The sequence below is a fragment of the Carcharhinus amblyrhynchos genome, chromosome 11 (assembly GCF_965287045.1).
Source record: "Carcharhinus amblyrhynchos chromosome 11, sCarAmb.v2.hapA, whole genome shotgun sequence".
NCBI classification, from domain to species: Eukaryota; Metazoa; Chordata; class Chondrichthyes; order Carcharhiniformes; family Carcharhinidae; genus Carcharhinus; species Carcharhinus amblyrhynchos.
The window spans coordinates 12,650,994-12,671,690 of NC_137334.1; the positions used below are offsets into that span (position 1 = coordinate 12,650,994).

Below are 20,697 nucleotides of genomic sequence, written 5' to 3' on the forward strand. Positions count from 1 at the left end.
TATGGAGGTTGTGTGCAAGGTATAACAGAGCACAGGGGTTATAGGGAGACATGGGTTGCTCTGAAGGGACCATGGAGCAGGAGGGGGCATGGCGGGGGGTGAGAGGGGTGAGAGAAATGTGAGGGCCAGAGAGCCGAACAGCTTCTAAAACTTCTAGGTCAAAATCCTAAAGAACCAAGTCAAAACTTCTAACTAGTCCATCCGCCCTTGTAGCTACCTAGGATCTGCTTGTGCGTATAGTGGGCTCAACTTGCTCTCATTCCTGCCTCCCTGGAGTGAGAACTGGATTGAACGGGCCTGCTGGAGTTAGAGTTGGGAAATTGCCCAGCTTGTGCTAGGGAGTGAAAATCCAGCCAAAGAACTCCTTAAAATGTCCCTTGCTCATTGATGTGATGGTGTCTTGTGGTCCATCCAAAGTCAGCATTGAATCACATTGCCTATGAGATCCTCCTCAGCATCGGTCTTGTATTAACATCAATAAATATGTCCTACAATAGTTCTCCTTACTCAGTGAGAATACAGATTAGCTCAGTGCTGTCCTGGTTATAACTCAAGGGAGGGATGTATTTTCAATTTCTTTGGCTTTGCAGGAACCCATGGAGACTAATTGAGGAATCACAAAGCATTTACAGTGCTGTGCAGCACACATTGATGGTGTATGAGGGAGTGAAGCCACAACTCCTTTTTGGTTACAGTAACAGTCAACTGTTCAAAGATGGCAGCTGGAATCTTACCGCTATTCACTGCAGTGGGATGGGGAAAATTTCGCCAAACTCTCCAACCTTGCTGGAGTGAGAGCTTGGTGACAACGGCAGGTAAAATTGCGCCCGCTGCCTTTCTTGTGAAGGTATACTTGAGATAACTTGATGGTGAAAATGGCTTACAATGGCTTTTACCTGCCTCTGAGGAATCATTTAGTTTGGTTGGCTGGATGGTTAATTAGCGATGCAAGGTGACACAGGTTCAATTCCCGTTACAGCTGAGGTTGTTCATGAAGGTCCTGCTTTCTCAACCTTGCCTGAGGTACAGTGAACTTCAGGTTAAAATCAGCACCAGTCAGCCTGTGGTCAACTGGACCTTTATCTCCAAGGCCTCAGCGCTGATACATTGCAGCCTACCTTTCCCAGGGTAATAGCAGCAGCCTTCCTCAACCAGCCTGTGTTCATAACCCTATTGCCTAGTATAACAGTGTAAATCAGTTAACTTTTACTCTTGGATCAACGACTTGCTTTGTGGCACTCAGTCTCTTGTTTTAAAGACAAAAGCACAATATAAAATGGCGTGCTCACTTCTGTCAACCCAGTTGACCATGAGGAATGGCTGGATAATTGAAAGGTGGCCAGTTGGTCCAGGGGCATCTCGGTTCCTCCAGGAATAACCAATTAGCCAGGGGTAACAGAGGAGGTGATGGCTTAGTGGTTTTATTGCTAGACTATTAATCCAGAAACTCAGCTAATGTTCTGGGGACCTGGGTTCAAATACCGCCACAACAGATGGTGGAATTTTAATTCAATAAAAAACATCTGGAATTAAGAATCTACTGATGACTCTGAAACCATTATCAATGGTCAAAAAAACCCATCTGGTTCATTAACGTCCTTCAGGGAAGGAAATCTGCCGTCCTTGCCCAGCTTGACCTACACGTGACTCTAGAACAACAGCAATGTGTTTGACTCTTAATTCCCTCGGGCAACTAGAATGGGCAATAAATGTTGGCCCAGCCAGTGATGCCCATGTCCCATGAATGAATAAAAAAAAAGTTAACTCAAGGGTGACCAGTGACTCAACAACAACGAATTTTACCTTCAGGTTATCTCTGCGTTTACCAACAAGTTGAGGGGTACCTGGTATGTTGGTTTGACCACGATGACAACGAGACAGTGGCCCTGGGATCTATCCCTGCACTGATCATATCCTCCGATTAATGGTGATTTGGTAAAGACATCATAGATCACAAGATCTGTATGATATTGAGGGCATTAGCTGTGAATGGCTTTCAGGCATGAGCTCCCCTATCGATGCATTTGGCTAACGTTGGGACACCACAAGACATTTTCCTCTGCTGTGGTATCCCCAGGGCAGACCCGTGTCAAGCGGGTAGAATACCAGCCAGCCTCCGTACCGGGGATCTCTCATCACGTGGCTTTGGCAGCACATGAGGTTGGCATCGTGCTGCCAACCTCTTCTCATGCACTGAGGCCAAACAGGTGGGAGAATGAGACTGTGCACATGACCACACACCACCATGTGGCAGCCCAATCCTTCACTATGGCATCAAACTGAGAAAGGAGTCAGAATTAAAGAGGTGCTACGCGCTATGGCATTATTTAAGGATTGATTGGTGGAGAGACCTTAATTGTTTTAAGCTGACAAACCCCTCTTCCCAATAAAGCCATACCTTTTGTCCTTTATTTCCAAATGGACCTGGATCACCTTTGAGGCCCTGAAGTCCCGGTGGACCCTATGAGGGAAAAAGAATTCAAAAAAAAAGGTTAGCGGTCAATCTCTCTTTTGCTTTTAAATAACTGAAAACCCAGAGCTACACTCCAATCCTCAGTCACTAAGACCAGCTGGAAACAAGGTATTTGATACAGGACACAGGTGATGATACTACTCAGGTACTCCAGCCACATATCAAATAGGGTTGTAAATTCATAGAATCATACAGCGCAGAATAGGACCTTCAGCCCATCAAGTTCATGCTGACACATTAGAGACACCTCAACTCCCTCCTAATCTCATCTGCCAGCACTTGGCCCATGGACCTGAATGTTGCTAAGTGCTCATCCAGATACTTTTTAAAGGCTGTGAGGCAACCTGACTCTACCACTCTCCCAGGCAGCACATTCCAGATCATCACCACCTTCTGAATAAGAACGTTTTTCCTCAACTTCCCCCTAAACCTCCTTCCCCCCTCCTTCAACCTTGTGACTGACCCTTCAACCAAGGGGAACAGCTGCTCCCCCCAGTCCTGTCCATATCCCTCATACCCTCTCCTTACACCTTTCACCCCACACACCCATCATTGGTCACCTGGCACATCATGGTGCACCATCTTCCCACCCAATCAGAAAATGAGCTCACCCTTGGTTAGCCAATGGGATGACTCCTGACTGGTGGCCAGGCAGACATTTCTCGTCATCTCCAATACTTACAAGCGGCAGGAGAAAAGATCCACACAAATTTGAAACACCCTGATGATTTTTCTTACAATCGATGTCCTGGAGATTAATCTTTAATTCCTGGAGACACCCTGGAAGGTTGGCAATTCTAATGTTAACTGGTCGTGCGTGTTTGCCATATATCTAAGCTCCTTTCCAGCTCCAGATTCAAAGGCTTTCAGGTGTTTCTGGTTGATGGTATGAAACATGAGTTTCAGGATTTGGCAAGGTGGCACAGTGGTTAGCAATGCTGCCTCGCAGCTCCAAGGACTCAGGTTCAATTCCGGACTCAGGTCACTGTCTGTGTGGGGTTTGCACATTGCCCCCATGTCTGCATGGTTTCCTCCAGTTGCTCTGGTTTCCTCCCACAGTACAAAGATGTGTGGGTTAGGCGAATTGGCCGTGCTAAATTGCCCCTGAGCATGAGGGGGACTAGGAGGGCAAATATATGGGTTATGGGGATAGGATCTGGCTGGGATTGTCGTCAGTGCAGGCTCAACGGGCCAAATGGCCTCCATCTGCACTGTAAGTTCTGTAGGATGGTCCTGAGAGATCTATCCGAGCGGTGGCTTCCCAATCCATCACACAGAGGAGAACATGCCTTCTCTGCGGACAGTTGAAGCAGGTCCAGTCAATTCTGGTTAATGTCTTATATTCAATGGACGTCGGTCTCTCCTTTTGCTCAAGTATATTTGACAGGACCTCGGATTATGAAGAGATATGGAGAAATATGGCAAATCCCTTTCATTCGTCCAGAAATGGGGGTCACAGCCCTGCTCTGTGTGGGGAAACAAAAGCCCCCACCCCCCCCCCCTACTGATTTCCCTGAATTGGTCAATTAATGGTGAGAAAGGCTGGCTCATAGAGACCTCCAATTGAGGCACCCTCTCTGCCCATGTTAAAAGTATTAGATTGAAAAACAATCTCAGGTACAGGGATGCCATCTTAGAGGAAGCCGCTGAGGCCAAGGAGGGGAAGGCCTCAAAGCCCTCCTGGAGTCTTGACCCCTCTCAGACTGCCACCAGGCAGTTGGCCAGGCCCCAAATGCCTTGGGGCAGGGGTGAGGAGGGGGGGGGCAGGCTGACTGAAAAATTCCAGTCGGCCTCTCGGTATAATGGGTTGTGGCCTCTATTTGATCCTGACAACAGGGCCCTAACCCAATAGGCATAAACCTGCCTTCCGAGTCCAAATTGTTCTTGGCAGGTTGAGAATTCAGTTCATAATAAAAAGCTGGCACCCATGGTTGACTCTTGTGCTCCTTTATTGACTACTTCATGTGGTGAGCCCTGCCAACCCCCATCTCTCCCCCTTGAAAGTTGCCTGGAATGGGTTGGGACCGGCAACATGCCAACCAGTGGTACAGTCTTGGCTGCCCAAGATCCCTAATCACCCCTACTTTGGGGCATAAATCCAGTCTACGTTCTCTGGATTATTAGTCCAGACCAGTTGTCATTCCACAAATGCAGGGCATGGCATCCCCCTTTCTGGGTCCAGTTGTTCTTCCGGTACCTGGATGTCAAAAGCAGACCCAGACCACACAACATGCAGTTCAGCCCTTGAGTCACAGACTTAGGCTGGAATTTTATTGGCATGCCCGGCCCGATTCCAGGGGCAGGCGAAGCTTGGAGGATGGCATTCTCCGTTGGCCTTGGGCAGGATCATACGGACCTTGGGCAGACGTGTCAGTACTTCACCTACAGTGCAGTTGTTGCTCCCCAACTATCGAATGAATATTTCTATCAGTTGGGTGGGGAGCGGGCGGGGTCAGTGACATTGTAGATTGGAACAACAAGCATTCACCAAATATTGGGAAATGTTTTCACAAGCAAACAAAACAGAGCTCAATACTTACAGGAGGTCCTGGAGATCCGATGCAGCCTGGGAGACCGGAATACCCAGCCTCACCCTGACAAAAGAAAAGGCAGAAAGAGGATTGAACTCTGCATCACAGTAATAAGACCATAAGATATAGGAGCAAATTAGGCCATTCGGCCCATCAAGTCTGTTCCATCATTCGATCGTAACTGATAAGTTTTTCAACCCCAATCTCCTGCCTTTTCCCCGTAACCTCTAACTGCCCCCTGCTTGCCGATCAAAAACCTATCACTGCTTTATATACACTCAGTGACCTGGCCTCCGCCACCCTCTGTGGAAATGAATTCCACAGATTCACCACCCTCTGGCTGAAGAAATTCCTCCTTATCTCGGTTCTAAAGGGTCGTCCCTTTACTCTGAGGCTGTGCCTTCAGATCCTAGTCTCTCCGACCAATGGGAACATCTTCCCCATGTCCACTCTATCCAGGCCTTTCAGTATTCTGTAAGTTTCAATGAGATATGTAAAAAATGAATATGCGTTGCCCATTCTTTGTTGCCTGGAAAAGGTGGTAATGACTTTTTAGACCACCTTGGAGGCAGTCAGTGAACCCGTTGCATTTTCGTGACAATTTGGGAATTTCAGAATGAATGATGGACACAACAAAAATCTAATTTTCTAATGTTGAATTCAAATTTCCAAACCCTGGGATTGGAACTTTCATTCCCCTGGATTATTCTTCCGAATTTCTAATCCAGTAACGTAACCGCTACTGGACCAAATTTCACAGGTTACACAGCAGGATCCAAAAACAGAAGTGAGCTGAATGGCTGGTTACATTAGGTGGATCTTTTTGTTTGTTTCTTTGAGAAGAGCCACAGGACTCCTTAATCTGCAACTCAGCTAGCCGGCAGGACCTCAGCGCAGCATCTCATCCTAGAAAGGATGTTTCCTCGAGCAATGGAGGGCTCAGTCAGTGGAGGCCACATTTGCTTCAGACTTGGAGTGTAGTATAGAACCAGCAATGTCCCAGCTCCAAGGCTAGTGTGCCAATGACTGACCCAATCCTCACTTTATAACCTCTGCACAAGTGTATCTTTCACAGTGATGGGTTAAACAGTACAAGAACTGGGGGTTGGATGCCACAAGCACGAAGCATGATTTTAACCCATTGGAAAATAAATGGAAGACAATGGACTGTAAGATTGGTGGAAGGATTGAATGTTGTAGGTGTGGTGCCAATCAAGCGAGGCTGCTTTGTCCTGGATGGTGTTGAGCTTCTTAAGTGTTGTTGGCGCTGCACCCATTCAGGCAAGTGGGGAGTATTCCAAGGCACTCCTGACTTGCACCTTGTAGATGGTGGACAGGCTTTGGGGAGTCACAAGGTGAGTTCCTAGCCTCTGGCCTGCTCTTGTAGCCACTGTGTGGCCATATGGTGAGTCCAGTTGAGTTTCTGGTCAATGGTAACCCCAAAGATGTTGACAGTGGGGAATTCAATGATCGTTACACCAAATGAGCATGAAGGTCAGCGGTTAGAATGTCTCTTATTGGTGATGGTCATTGCCTGGCATTTGTATGATGCAAATGTTACTTGCCACTTGTCAGCCCAAGCCTGGATATTGATCAGATCTTCTGGCATTTGAACATGGATTGCTGTTACATAACACATATTGGAGAGTGTGTCTGAATCCTGCCATGGCAAGTGATGACCATGAAACCATTGTCAATTGTGGAAAAAACCCATGTGGTTCACTAATGTTCTTTAGGGAAGGAAATTAGGCTATTGATTAGGCTACTGAGTTGGATGATCATCCATGATCATAATAAATGGCGGACAGGCTTGAGGGCCAAATGGCCTCCTCCTGCTCCTATCTTCGATGTTTCTATTAACTGCCATCCTTACCCGGTCTGACCTGCATGTGACTCCTGAGCCACAGCAATGTGATTGACCCTTAACTACCCTTCAAGGGTAACTAGGGATGGGCAATAAATGATAGCAACACCCACATCCCATGAATGAATAAAATTAAATATTGAGGGAACACATACATTATCCTATTTGAGTAGGGACTAGTGATTGCTGTTCAAGACAGCGTGAGTGGGATACCTTTATCAAATACATACGTTGGGGAAATAAAAACTAGATATCACATGGCAATAATACAAATCCTATAATCTGGAATGCTTTTTTAATCAATACATCCACCCAATCTAAATCAGATTCTTCAGGACTTTATTTAACCAGCAGTCTTGTACTGGCTATACCTGATCAACATTCTGTGGTTTTTCTCAGAATGAGAAATGCTTAAAGCCATCTTCCACCCTGTGTTACTCCGTCTCTCTTACCTTCTGTCCATCTGTGCCGTCTCTTCCAGGGAATCCCTTTGCACCCTGAAATCAGCAGGCAGAACATAGCGAGACATCGGTTAGTACAGAGAGGGACAGGAGTGAGACTTTGCAATGCTTTACACTGACAAGACAACAACATCATTATAATTCTGAAATGATCCAACTCGCTCTCACCTTTACTCCTTTGTGTCCTCGATCACCCTGAAAAAGAAAAGACACAGTTTAGCGAGTACATCCTCTGCACACTTGTTTGCCATTTTATTTTGTATCTCAATGTGATGAATGTAACTCTGAGTTACAGACAGACAGCCCCCTCCCCGGGAATCCTGGGTGGAACCTCCCCCCACTCCCCCCTTGTCACCCATGGAGATACTGGATTCCCCCCTCTCTTGGTCATACTGGGGCAGCACAGTGGCACAGTGGTTAGCACTGCTGCCTCACAGCGCCAGGGACCCAGGTTCTATTCCAGCCTCAGATCACTGTCTGTGTGGAATCTGCACACTCTCCTCCTGTCTGTGTGGGTTTTTTTCCGGGTGCTCCAGTTTCCTCCCACAGCCCAAAAGGTGTGCGGGTTAGGTGGATTGGCCACACTACATTGCCCCTTAATATCCAAAGATGTGTAGGTTAAATGGATTAGCAGGGTAAATACGTGGGGTTACGGGGATACGGCCTGGGTAAGATTAAAAAGGTGGGTTGGTGCAGAATCGATGAGTTGAATGGCTTCCTTTTGCACTGTAGATATTCTATGATTTCCCCTTGGTTATTGATACTGGAAACACCGCTCCATCCCTACCCTCTCTTATGATATTGGATTCCCCTTCTGCTGGTAGTCCGGGATTTTCCCCTCTCTTGTTGACATTGGCTTCCTGCCCCTTGTGGTTCTAGATTAACCCCCTCCTGCGGTGTGTATGTAAGTGTTACATGTTAATACATGTTCTACAAAATCTAGGATGACATGAGAATGGATAGCAGAAATTAACTGGTCATTTTGTGATCAAATTAATTGACAGCCTTACCTTGGGACCCCGATCTCCTTTGTCGCCCTGTTGGCAAAAAGCAAAGATACAGTTGGTGAAAGAAAGGTTCAAAAGAGTCAAACTGTGAACAAGACATTAGATCAATGTGGTGATGTGGCAATAATCCCTCCCTCAATGTCAGTAAAATGAAGGAGGTAGTCATCAATTTCAGGAAGTTGAGCGGAGGACATGCCTCTGTCTACACCAATGTTGGTGAAGTGGGAATGGTCAAGAACTTCAATTTTCTACATGTCCAGATCACCAACAACCTGTCCTGTACCCTCCACCCTGATGCTGTAGTTAAGAAAGCCCACAGTCTCTACTTTCTCAGGAAGCTAAGGAAATTTGGCACGTCTGCTACAACTCTCACCAACTTTTACAGATACAGTATAGAAAGCATTCTTTCCAGATGCATCACAACTTGGTATGGCTCCTGCTCTGCTAAAGACTGCAAGAAACTGCAAAGGGTCATGAATGTAGCCCAATCCATCACGTAAACCAGCCTTCCATCCACTGACTCTGTCTATACTTCCTGCTGCCTTGGAAAAGCAGCCAGCATAATCAAGGACCCTATGCACCCCGGACATTCTCGCTTCCACCTTCTTCCTTTGGGAAAAAGATTCGAAAGTCTGAGATCACGTACCAACCGACTCAAGAACAGCTTCTTCCCTGCTGCTGTCAGACTTTTGAATAGACCTATCTTATATTAAGCTGATCTTACTCCACACCCTTGTAGTGACTGTAATAATATATTCTGCACTCTCACCTTTCCTTCTCCCCTCTATACCCTATGCTATGTACTCTATAAACTGAATGCTTTGTCTGTATTGCACACAAGAAACCATATTTGCACTGTATCTCAGTACATGTGGCAACGATAAAACAACTTAAATCATGATGCAGTTCAGATAGTTACCTTCATACCCGGATGGCCTGCTGGTCCAACATCACCAGGTCTACCCTGCAATAGAGACACAAGTTTGTCAGTCGTAAGAGAAGTCAAACAAATAGTCATCAGAATTGAAAAGCAAGAAGGTTAAGTCTCCTGGTCATGTTTGCTGGAGATTACTATTACAGCTACCATTCCATATTTGCCCATTTAAAATAAGCAGATTTATAATTTCTCCTGGAGTAACGAACAGGGATGTTGTGAGAGTGCTTCTGCTGGTAGTATTGTCTCCAGCTGTCCCCACAGTGGGGAAGGGGGAATGGGGAATGGAATCAGATCAGGCAAAACAATAAAAAAGGGGTATGCATGGGGGCATTAGAAGGGATTACAAAAGAAAAAGGGAGAATGTTGAGTTAGAAGACAATAAGGGAAAAGGAGGGTGGGGTGCAGCAGGGTGGAAACAGGATATTGAATTCAATGATCAGCCATGATCAAAATGAATGGCGGAGCAGGCTCGAAGGGCCAAATGGCCTAATCCTGCTCCAGTTTCTAAAAAGAAGACAATGCATAGGGCAGATGTGAGATTGTGGGTTTGCGCTTTTCTGAGCTGATTAAGCATCACTTAATTTAATGGTGGAACAGGCTTGAGGGGTTGAATAGCCTCTTCCTTCTCCTACAATTCACTGTCCTATATTATCAGTGTGAACCCTCATTCCCTGTCAATGTGAGGAAGGATATATTCAGATGCGAGGACGAGTTAAAGTTACCCATTTGCAGCTGCGTTTACGTTAAGTTTAAACTTGTGCAATGTTCACTCACATTGTGTTCACTGCTCTTCTTTGAGCTTACACCAGCTATAAACCGGCTGTGCTATGCTATATATGGTAATAATTTTACATTCCCCATTGGAATGCCAGGAAAACATGCCGACTGAATGCACAATTTGCAGTGCGCACAGCTATCACAATTCAGTCTGCCACACTGAATTTATCCAATTTCAAAACACTGAGGAGTGGGAAGGCCATTCAGCCCATCTGCTTGAATCCTTCTTGACTTATTTGAATGTAACCCCAGTTTGACATGTCAGACAATGGACAGTGTCTCTGACAGGCGCCTCAGCCCTGAAGGCTCAACATAGCCGGACACTACCAGCTAGTTCCTCAGGCTGGAACTAGCTGAGGAACTAGTTGTTCCTCAGACCTCACTGACCTCAGGCAGAAACTCTACCCTGAATTTCACCGAGGGAAGGCCTGAGCGAGGCCTTAAAATCCCACCCAATGAGTTTAAGGGCCGAACAATGCATTTTCCTGAGCCAAGCATGAATGTACACACAACGTGGGGAAGTGGGAGGCTATGGTAATGTCACTGGACTAGCAATCTAGAGGCTCAGGCTAATGCTCTGAGGACATTGGGTTCAAATCTCACCAAGGCATTTGGAAATTAAATTCAATTAATAAATCTAGAATATAAAACTATCTCAGTGATGGTGACCATGTATGTATTATCTTCTGTTGTTTAAAAAAAACCCATCAGGTTCGCTAATGTCCTTCAGGGGAGGAAATCTGCTGTCCTTACCCAGCCAGGCCTACATGTGTCTCCTGACCTCTGAATTGGCCTAGAAACCCAAGGGCAATTAGGGATGGGCAACAAACACTGGCCTTGCCAGAGATAGCCAAATCTCAAAAATAAAACAAAAGCTCAAACCACAGTTCCTCCGTGTGTTGAGCAAGACAGTATCTAAATGGTTCAGGGAACCCAATAGCGAGAGAACACAGAAATGTTTGAGTTGCCGAAGGATCAGGAATGTCAAATTTTAACATGTGCCAATATCTATGTGAAAATAGAACAAGTCAGAACGTCACCTGAGAGGGTGATAACTGCAGGATGGGAGGACTAGATAATTGAACTGTAAAGGAAAATGGGGAAATTCTTGCAAGGCCACAAGGACTAAGAATGCACAGGGAAAGAAGTCATTGGAACTCTACAGAAGCATGTCTGTTACTAGGATAGTGCAAAATAATACTCATTGCAATAAATAGTGTAAGGTATAATTGTTGAATTGGAGTACGAATACCTTAAAACATTATAACATCCAAAGATATGCAAGTTACATTGATTGGCCATGCTAAATTGACCCTTTGTGTTTTAGGTAGTGCCAGGGCAGCACAGTGTGACAGTGGTTAGCACTGCAGCCTCACAGCTCCAGGGACCCAGGTTCAATTCCAACCTTGGGTCATTGTCTGTGTGGAGTTTGCACATTCTCCACATATCTGCAAGGGTTTCTTCCGGATGCTCCAGTTTCCTCCCACAGTCCAAAGATGTGTGGGTTAGGTTAATTGGCTGTGCTAAGTTGTCCTTTAGTGTAAGGGGGATTAGCAGGATAAATACATGGGGTTAAGGTGTTAGGGCCTGTGTGGGATTGATGTTGGCGCAGGTTTGATGGGCTGACTGGCCTTCTTCTGCACTGTAGGGATCCTGAGTCAATGATTAGTTAGGTTAGGGGGGATTAGCGGGGTAAATACATGGGGTTACAGGGTCAGGGTCTGAGTGGGATGCTCTGTTGGAGAGTCGGTGCAGACCTGATGGGCCAAATGGCCTGCTTCTGTACTGTGGGCATTCTGTGATTAAGAACAAGCTTTCTAATTCAGGCTTATTGGACACATTATTGTAATGTTACAGGAGAAGCAATAGTGAATGGGAAAACAGGTTCTGTACTTACCGGAGGTCCAGGTAAGCCCATAGGGCCATGAGGGCCTCGCCGTCCATCTGAACCCTGTTAGGAAACAACACATTGTTCATTTTAACTTTGAGATATGACTAGTGCAAAGCGCAATGCAATGAAGATTGATATCTTACACTACACAAGTGCTAATGGTCCAAATAAACTTTGATGTCATAAAATCACTCCAGCTAGTTAAGAAAATGGGAGGACTCTCATGACAGTATGATGCTGGCAATTTGAATTCAATTGATGATAAAGGCTATATTGTGAAGTTTCTACATTGGATATTTCCAATATGGATCAAATATGAGAAGTTTTATTTGCATTCTGTGGCACTTGGTGTTTTTTTGGAAGGAACTGTTTAAATGCAGACAATAAAATTATAACAAAGCTGACTCCAACCTATAAATCAAAGAAAGGGTTTCATAATGAAACTTCATTACTCCAGACTTGGGGCCCCATCCTAGGCCACCCCAAGTTCCCCACTGTTCCCAACAGGTTCTTATTTATAGTGAATCAGCTGACCATCACATCATTCTTCAATTGATTCCATTACTGGGTTAGCTGACTCTTCCAGCTTGTTACCATTGGTCACATTACAAAGTTGTCACCGGTTACATCTAACACTTGTGATGATTCAATAATTCTCAAAGTGAGGGGCAGACTTTACACAACCAATGTTGTAACTTGTAGCTGTATTCAACATTACCCCCCCCCACCTTTATTCTATACACATCATTTATAACATGAGATACTAACCTTTTCTCCGGGATCCCCAGGTCTTCCTGGCAATCCTCTCCGTGCCTGAAAGAGACAGAAACCAGACGGGTTTGTGTAAATAGGTCCCAGTAAAACAACACTGTAAAAAGCCAATTTTCATATTGCAAAGAAATGAAGCTAACGTACCTGGCACTCGAAGGAGCAACACTGCAGGCCAAAGGGAAAATTAAATGAGTGTCAATATGCAAATATATGCTACTAAATCTTTCAAATAATTTGAAATCAAATTTGAGTTGATGCAACATACCACTGGTTCCACTTCATCATACTGCAAGTGAGAAAGAGAAGAGATTAGATCTATTTGAATATATGGATAAAAAAAGTTACAATAGGTTGTACAAAGGCAATTGGTGATCATGTTTAGGTTTGGGTTCAGGCCAAAAATCCAACATCATTAAATGTTTATGTTATCCATTCTGACCACTGGAATCCATCAGTAATTGGAGTCAGTAACATCATGGACACAGTGATGGCCCAGTGGTACTATCGCTAGACTATTAATATAGAAGCTCAGCTAATGGTCTGGGAACCCAGGTTCAAATCCCACCATGGCAGATGGTGGGATCTTAATCCAAAGAAAATGTCTATGAAGATAGACAATATAGCTCCAGGGGCTCAAGGGGGGGCGGGGGGAGAAATCAGGATGCTGAATTTGATGATCAGAATGAATAGTGGAGCAGGCTTGGAAGGCCGAATGGCCTACTCCTGCTTCTAGTTTCTACATCTAACAATGACTATGAAGCCATTGTTGATTGTTGAAAAAACCTATCTGGTTCACTAATGTCCTTTAGGGAAGGAAATCTGCCATCCTTATCCAGTTTGGCCTACATGTGACTCCAGAGCCACAGCAATATGGTTCACTCTCAACTGCCCTCGGGATACTCAGGATTGAAAATAAATGATGACCACCCAGCGACGCCCATGTCATTTTTTACAATTCCAATTTCTTGTGAAATAATCAGTCTTTTCCTCTTTTAAAACTATTGAGCATAGGAACAGCCAAACAGTCAATAAAGAGATTAATCATTAGGAATCACTCTGTATAGAAATGAATGAATATAATGGTCAATGACAATTAAGAACTTGCAAACAGAGGGAAATGTTTTAATGGAGCCTTGAAATGGCTGCCCATGATAACAATGCACTTGTGTTTAAAACATTAATTAAAAAAATCTTCTTTCTGCTATTTTAATGCAGGCAAGTTATTATACACAGGCTAATATCTCTGTTAAAGACTGGGCAGTGGAATGCCCCATTAAGAATTAACGGAGCTATTCTAGCTCCCAGAGACTGAAAGCTATGTCCTATTATGGAGTCTACAACCCTAATTGGGATATTATCAATGATAAATATATAAAATTATACATTTTTTCTGTCTCAAATATTATCAACACTTGAAAGATAATTTAGCTTGAGAGTAGACTGAACATAGGCAATTTAGAAGATGCTCTTACCTAAATATTTGTCATAGTAACACTACAATTTCATACATAAACCTCCCCTGACATTGTAAAGTCAGAGTTTTTTTTTAGTCAGCCAACTAAAGGTGATTTGGGTTCTTCTTTTATTGGGAGTTTAATACTGATAAAAGTGAGGGATGTCAGTACTCAAGCCCCCAATGTGAGTACCGCAGGTATAGCACAGTTAGGTTCAGGGTGGCAATCCTTCGAGTTAACCTCAAGGATTTGCAGTGAGTCACCCCACTCCTGAATGAGGCATGGCAACATTCCTCCAAGTGTTGTATGAACCAGCTTGTATTCTCTGGAAGGGAGAAGGGAAGTTGCCAATTCAAGGCGGATTTCTTTGGTTACACCACTTAGGAGTTGGATTGCGACTGACCTGTGTGTTGAGGTGTAGCACCATAAAGGGAATGGGTCATTATATAGAAAGTAAAAAGAGTTAATATATTCACTAGCTAACTCAGCAACACACATGCTACGGGATTCAAAGTTTGGGATGCAGCCATGGTATGCACCATATGATAATAAGTAGGGCAGCACAGTGGTCAGCACTACTGCCAAATAGCAACATGGACCCAAATTCAATTCCGGCCTTGGGTCACTGCCTGTGTGGAGTTTCTACCCGTGTCTTTATGGGTTTCCTCCGGGTGCTCTGGTTTCCTCCCTCGGCCCAAATACGTGTGGGTTAGGTGGATTGGCCGTGCTAAATTGACCCTAGTGTCAGGGGGATTAGCAGGGTAAATATGCAGGGTTACGGGAGAGGGGCCTGGATAGGATTGTTGTTGGTGCAGACTCAATGGGCCAAATGACTTCCTTCTGCACTGTAGGAATTCTATAAATACCAGTGTAATCACAGGCCAGGTTAATCTGCTTGCATTTCTCTTGTACATTGTTTTCCAAATATACCAAGTCTCACACAGAAGTTGTTTGTGCTACACTGTAAAAGGAGGAGCTTCGATCTGAGTAAGTTGGACTTTACTTCAGACCGGGATCACGAATGGTCCCAGGACCACTCGAGCTCCAGACCAGCTGTCATTACCAGGGTCCCTGATGGGCAGAAGGCAGTAAGACTTATTGCTTGTTTTCATTCCTCTTGTATTACTTTTTTTCAATAAACCATTATAATAGTTTAGAGATTATAATTTTAGACTGTCGTCTCTTATCTAATATTCTCCCAGTTTGTTAAATGAACAAAACAGAACAGTCATGTGACCTGGCTGTTGGGTGAGTTGGCCGGAACCGCCCCGAGAGGGCAGTTATTGTTTGGAGTGTGGAGTGAGTAGACCGAATAAAGATATATTAACTCTACTTTCTATACAATGATCCATTCCCTCAAAGGGGTTCCTCCCCAACACACAGGTCAGCATCAATCCAGCTCTGAGGAGGACTAACCAAAGAAATCCATGTTGAATCGGCAACTTCCCTTCTCCCTTCCGGAGAACTCAAGCTGGCTCATGTAGATTTGGAGGAATGTCATCATGCCTCATTCAGGAGTGAGGAGACTTGATATACATCCTTGAGGTTGACTCGAGGGATTGCCATCCTGAGCCTAACTGTACTATATCTGCAGTACTCACATTGGCAGCTTCGATCATCCCCTGATGCCTGGCTGTGGGGGACCTCACAGCACAAAGGAGTTTAATATGACCTAAGCCATTTTGCTTTGGGGATAATGTGCAGTCTAGGCTTATTTCATCTACAACACTCAATGCAGATCTCGATCAGCTGTGATTCAATCTCTGGAAGGCCAAGTCTAGCTTTGTAACCAGTGGATGAGGTACATCCAACCACATTGGTACAGCAGTGTTGATTTTATAAATGGCTACAGACAGGAATCCCAATGGAAGACTGGCACTCCCTGCTGGAAGTGCCCATTCATAAGGTCAGACCTGAAACACCCTTGTAAAATACATTCTCGAAGAGCGTACAAGATGGGATACTCACGATAGTTTGGAGAATATCATCAATTGTCCTGTTTAATTCCACCTCATTGCGAGGAGTTGCTGTGTAATTCCGTCGATACCTGACATCAGTGGCGATCAGATTCAATCTTGCTTCCTAAAGCAAAATCACATTTGTATAAGAACATTAGAACATAAGACTAGGAGAGACCAGTTGGCCCCTTGAGCCTGCTCCGTCATTCAATAGATTCGCAGCTGAACGGATCAAAATCTTAACTCCACTTCACCCGCCTGCCCCCCGCCGCACCTCTCTCCCCCTCGCTGCACCTCTCCCCCCCCCCCCCCCCCCCCCAACCCCCCCGCCGCCCACACACAATCCTCGAGTCCCTTGTCGATCAAAGGAAATGAAAGGGAAAAAAACGGAGTGAGGAAATCAAAACAATCCTGATCACTGGAGAAAAAGTATCAGGAAAACTAATGGGAATAAAGTCCTGTGGACCGGATGGCCTGCATCTTGAGGTCTAGAGATGTAGCATCTCTAGTTTAAAAAGGGGGGAGACGGAAAGCAGAATTGGGAAAATGCTGGAATCCATTGTTAAGGAGGAGGTAATAGAACATTTAGTAAATCATAATACATTCAGACAGAGTCAACGTTGTTTTGAGGAAGGAAATTTTTAATTGGTAAATTTCTTACAGTTTTTTGAGGATGTAACAAGCCGGGTTGATGGTGGGGGGTGGGGGGGCGGGGGGGTGCCCCCTGTAGCATAGTTAGATTTTCAAAAGGCATTCAATAATCTGCCACAAAATAGTTTACTGCATAAGATTAAGAGCTCATGATGTTGGGGGTTATATTTTAGCACAGATAGAGGATTGACTAACTAACAGGAAAACAGAGCAAGGGAATAAATGGATATCTTTCAGGTTAGCAAACTGTAGCTAGAGGAGTGTCACAGGGATCAGTGCTGAGAATTCAATTATTTACAATCTGGATTAATGACTTGAATAAAGAAACTAAGTGTATTGTGGCCAAATTTGCTGAAGACGCAAAGAGGGTAGGAAAGCAAGTTGTGAGGAGGACACTAAGAATCTGCAAAGGGATATAAATACTGAGTGGGCAAAGAATTGGCAGATGGAGCATAATGTGCGTAAATAACAGGTGGTCCACGTGTTGGGAAAAATAAAGAACTATGATTTAAATGGAGCGAGACTGCAGAATGCTGCAGTATAGAGCGATCTGGCTATCCTCGTACATTAATCACAAAAGTCAGTATGCAGGTATAGCAAGTGATTGAGGCAGCAAATGAAATGTTGGCTTTTATTGCAAGGGGAATGGAGTATAAAAGTAGAGGGGTCTTGCTACAACTGTACAGAGCTTGGGTGAGACCACACCTAGAGTACTATGTTCAATTTCACTCTCCTTACTTAGGGAGGGCTGAATGGGCAGCATGGTGGCACAGTGGTTAGCACTGCTGCCTCATAGTGCCAGGGACTCAGGTTCGATCCCTGGCTTGGGTCACTGTCTGTATGGAGTCTGCACGTTCTCCCCGTGTCTGTGTGGGTTTCCTCCAGGTACTCCGGTTTCGTCCCATAGTCTGAAAGATGTGCTAATTAGGTGAATTGGCCATGCTAAATTCGCCCTTAATGTACTCGAATAGGCGCCGGAATGTGGTAACTAGGGAAATTTCGCAGTAACTTCATTGCAGTGTTAATGTAAGCCTACTGGCGACACTAAAGAATTAACTTTAAGTTAAATTATTGGGAAAATGCATCACATTATTTACATTGGAAGCCATTCAGTGAAGGTTCAATTGTCTAACTCCTGGGCTGAAGTAGTTCTCTTATAAGGAAAAGCTAAGCAGTTAGACCTACATTCAGTGGAGTTTAGAAGAACGAGAGGTGATTTTACTGAAACATACGATATCTTGAGGGGCTTGACAGAGCCGATATTGAGAGGATGATTCCCCTTGTGGGGAAAAACAAACGGGTCTCCCATCTACGCTGAAGTGAGGAGGAACTCTTTCTCTCAGATATATTAATCCTTTGGAATTCCCTGCTCCAGACAGCAATGAAGATTGAGGAGAAACATGGAAAAGATCTCAAACAGTTTAATCTCGCAAGTCACGTTAGTTCGTCTTTCACCACTCTTCAATGCAAACTTGCATCCTCTTCTTGTTTTTGTCTATAACTCAACAGCAGGAACAGCTTTGAGATGTTGTACCTCAGGCTGGTCAACATAGTACTGCATCTGAGTCCAATTTGCAGCCAAACAAGAGTTCCTGATCGGCCTAGGCTGACTACAGAATAAGAAACTATGGTGTTCCCATTTAGATAAGTCAGCTTTCTCCTCACAGTGTCAAAACCAAGGTTTGAAGCACAGTACTTATAGTCATAGAGGTTTACAGCATGGAAACAAGCCCTTCAGCTGACTTGTCCATGCCGCCCTTTTATTTTAAAGTACTAAGCTAGTCCCAATTGTCCACATTTGGCCCATATCCCTCCATACCCATCTTACCCATGTAACTGTCTAAACGCTTTTTAAAAGACAAAATTGTACCCATCTCTACTACTACCTCTGACAGCTTGTTCCAGACACTCACCACCCTGTGTGAAAAAATTGCCCCTCTGGACACTTTTATGTCTCTCCCCATCACCTTAAACCTATGCCCTCTAGCTATAGATTCCCCTACCTTTGGGAAAAGATGTTGACTATCTAGCTGATCTATGCCCCTCATTCTTTTAATGACCTCTATAAGATCATCCCCAAGTCTCCTACACTGCAGGGAAAAAAGTCCCAATCTATCCAGCCTCTCCTTATAACTCAAACATTGAATTCATTCCTTTGACCACCTGGAACTCCTTAGCCAGATCACCCCTTCTGTCTCTGAACATATTGAGTGAAAATGTCCTGATACACCTCATCTTTGCTTCCACCATTTTCAAACTCATTGGCATCCTGTACATTGGATCTCATCTGGGCAGTAGCACAGTTGTCTACTGTTTCTGACTACTGCGAACCATCTGACCTCTCTTTAGGGTTTCTCACTGGGATGGAATGGGGCAGCACAGTGGTTAGTACTGTGACTTCACAGCACCAGGGACCTGCGTTCGATTCCGGCCTTGGGTGACTGTCCTTGTCTGCATGTTTTTCCCGAGTCTGCATGGGTTTCCTCCGGGTGCTCCAGTTTCCTCCCACAGTCCAAAGATGTTCAGGTTAGGTTGATTGGCTGTGCTTAACTGACCATTATTGTCAAGGGATTAACAAAGGTAAATACTTGGAGTTACGGGAATCGGGCCAGGGTGGGATTGTGGTCGGTACAGACTCAATGGGCCAAATAGTCTCCTTCTGCACAGCAGGGATTCTATGAATCATCAAATCTACAGTGCAGAAGGAGGTCATTTGGCTCATTGAGTCTGCACTGACCACAATCCCACCTAGGTCCTATCCTCATAATATCATTCATTTTACCCTAGTTAGTTTCCCCTTGACATTAAGGGGCAATTTATCATGGCAATCCATCTAAACTCACACAGAAATTGCAAACTCCATACAGACAGTGACCCAAGCCAGGAACCCGGGTCCCTGGTGCTGTGAGGCAGCAGTGCTAACCACTGTGCCACCATGCTGCCCAATGATTGTATGATTCTCTATTCCTTGTCATGTGCCTTTGTTGGATTCCCAACCTCCAGCAAGGGAAGGCAGGTGAGTGACCTGCTCCTGGCTTCTCCTGGTACTGCCCACTGAGGGGTACATGAAGAGTTATAGGGCATGATTCTTCCCTTTTCCATTCCATGGCAGACTACTGAAGAGCCGAATTGGAGAAAACGTGTCACAGTGCATCAATACACCTCACCAATCACTTCGATTTTCTCTCCTGTTCCTTCTCCAGCCAACCCAAAGTTCATTATACCATTACTGCTTTCCCAGGAATGTGAAGCCCCTTTTCTTCCCCAGTCTTCCCTTCCCTGGACAATTTAAAGACTTTTGAGACGTCTTTGACAACACCTAATCATGATGACTGAATCATATTTGCATTTTTCAGGTCTCAGTGGTGAGTTATAAATGGGTTTTATTACTTGCTATCTCAAGCCCAAGCTCCATCGTTCATGATGGGCCCACTTCCTGCTGCCAGGAAGGGCAGTTTACCTTCTCGGCCTGGCTGCCATCACAACTCCATGATTCTCACAAATTCAAAAGGTTGAGGGGTGATCTGATAGAGGTCTACAAAATATTATAGGGAAGGACAGGGTGGACAAGAATAAATTGTTTCCACTAGCTGAAGGCTCTGGAACCAGGGGCCATAATCTAAACGTTAGGGCCAAGGCATTAAGGAGAGATGTTAGAAAATGCTTCTACATGTAGAGAGTGGTGGAGGCTTGGAAATCTCCCCTCAAAGGTGTTGGATACTGGTTCGATTGTTAGATTTAAGTCTGAGGTAGACACTTTTTTTTTATTGAACAGGGGTATCAAGAGATATGGGCTTCGGGCAGGTACATGGAGGAGGCCACAGATCAGGTATGACTTTACTGAGTGCATTCGAGGGACTGAGTAATCTACTCCTGTTCCTATGCTACTACGTTGCTATAGTCAGCAGTCCATTCGGCCCAT

The 20,697-nt window shown here is 44.7% G+C and overlaps 1 protein-coding gene across 1 annotated transcript in view; it reads right to left on the reverse strand.

Annotated features, from left to right (window-relative positions):
* Positions 1–20,697, reverse strand: part of col6a1 (collagen, type VI, alpha 1) — a 94,990-nt gene that overhangs the window by 62,753 nt on the left and 11,540 nt on the right. Inside the window, exons 5-15 of the mRNA XM_080198582.1 lie at positions 16,135–16,248; positions 12,978–12,998; positions 12,857–12,877; positions 12,710–12,754; positions 11,948–12,001; positions 9,256–9,300; positions 8,340–8,366; positions 7,498–7,524; positions 7,321–7,365; positions 5,014–5,067; positions 2,399–2,461 (exon numbers count right to left, since the gene is read on the reverse strand). Of these exons, the coding sequence (XP_080054708.1) occupies positions 2,399–2,461; positions 5,014–5,067; positions 7,321–7,365; positions 7,498–7,524; positions 8,340–8,366; positions 9,256–9,300; positions 11,948–12,001; positions 12,710–12,754; positions 12,857–12,877; positions 12,978–12,998; positions 16,135–16,248 (516 nt within the window). The remainder of the gene's footprint in view (positions 1–2,398; positions 2,462–5,013; positions 5,068–7,320; positions 7,366–7,497; positions 7,525–8,339; positions 8,367–9,255; positions 9,301–11,947; positions 12,002–12,709; positions 12,755–12,856; positions 12,878–12,977; positions 12,999–16,134; positions 16,249–20,697) is intronic.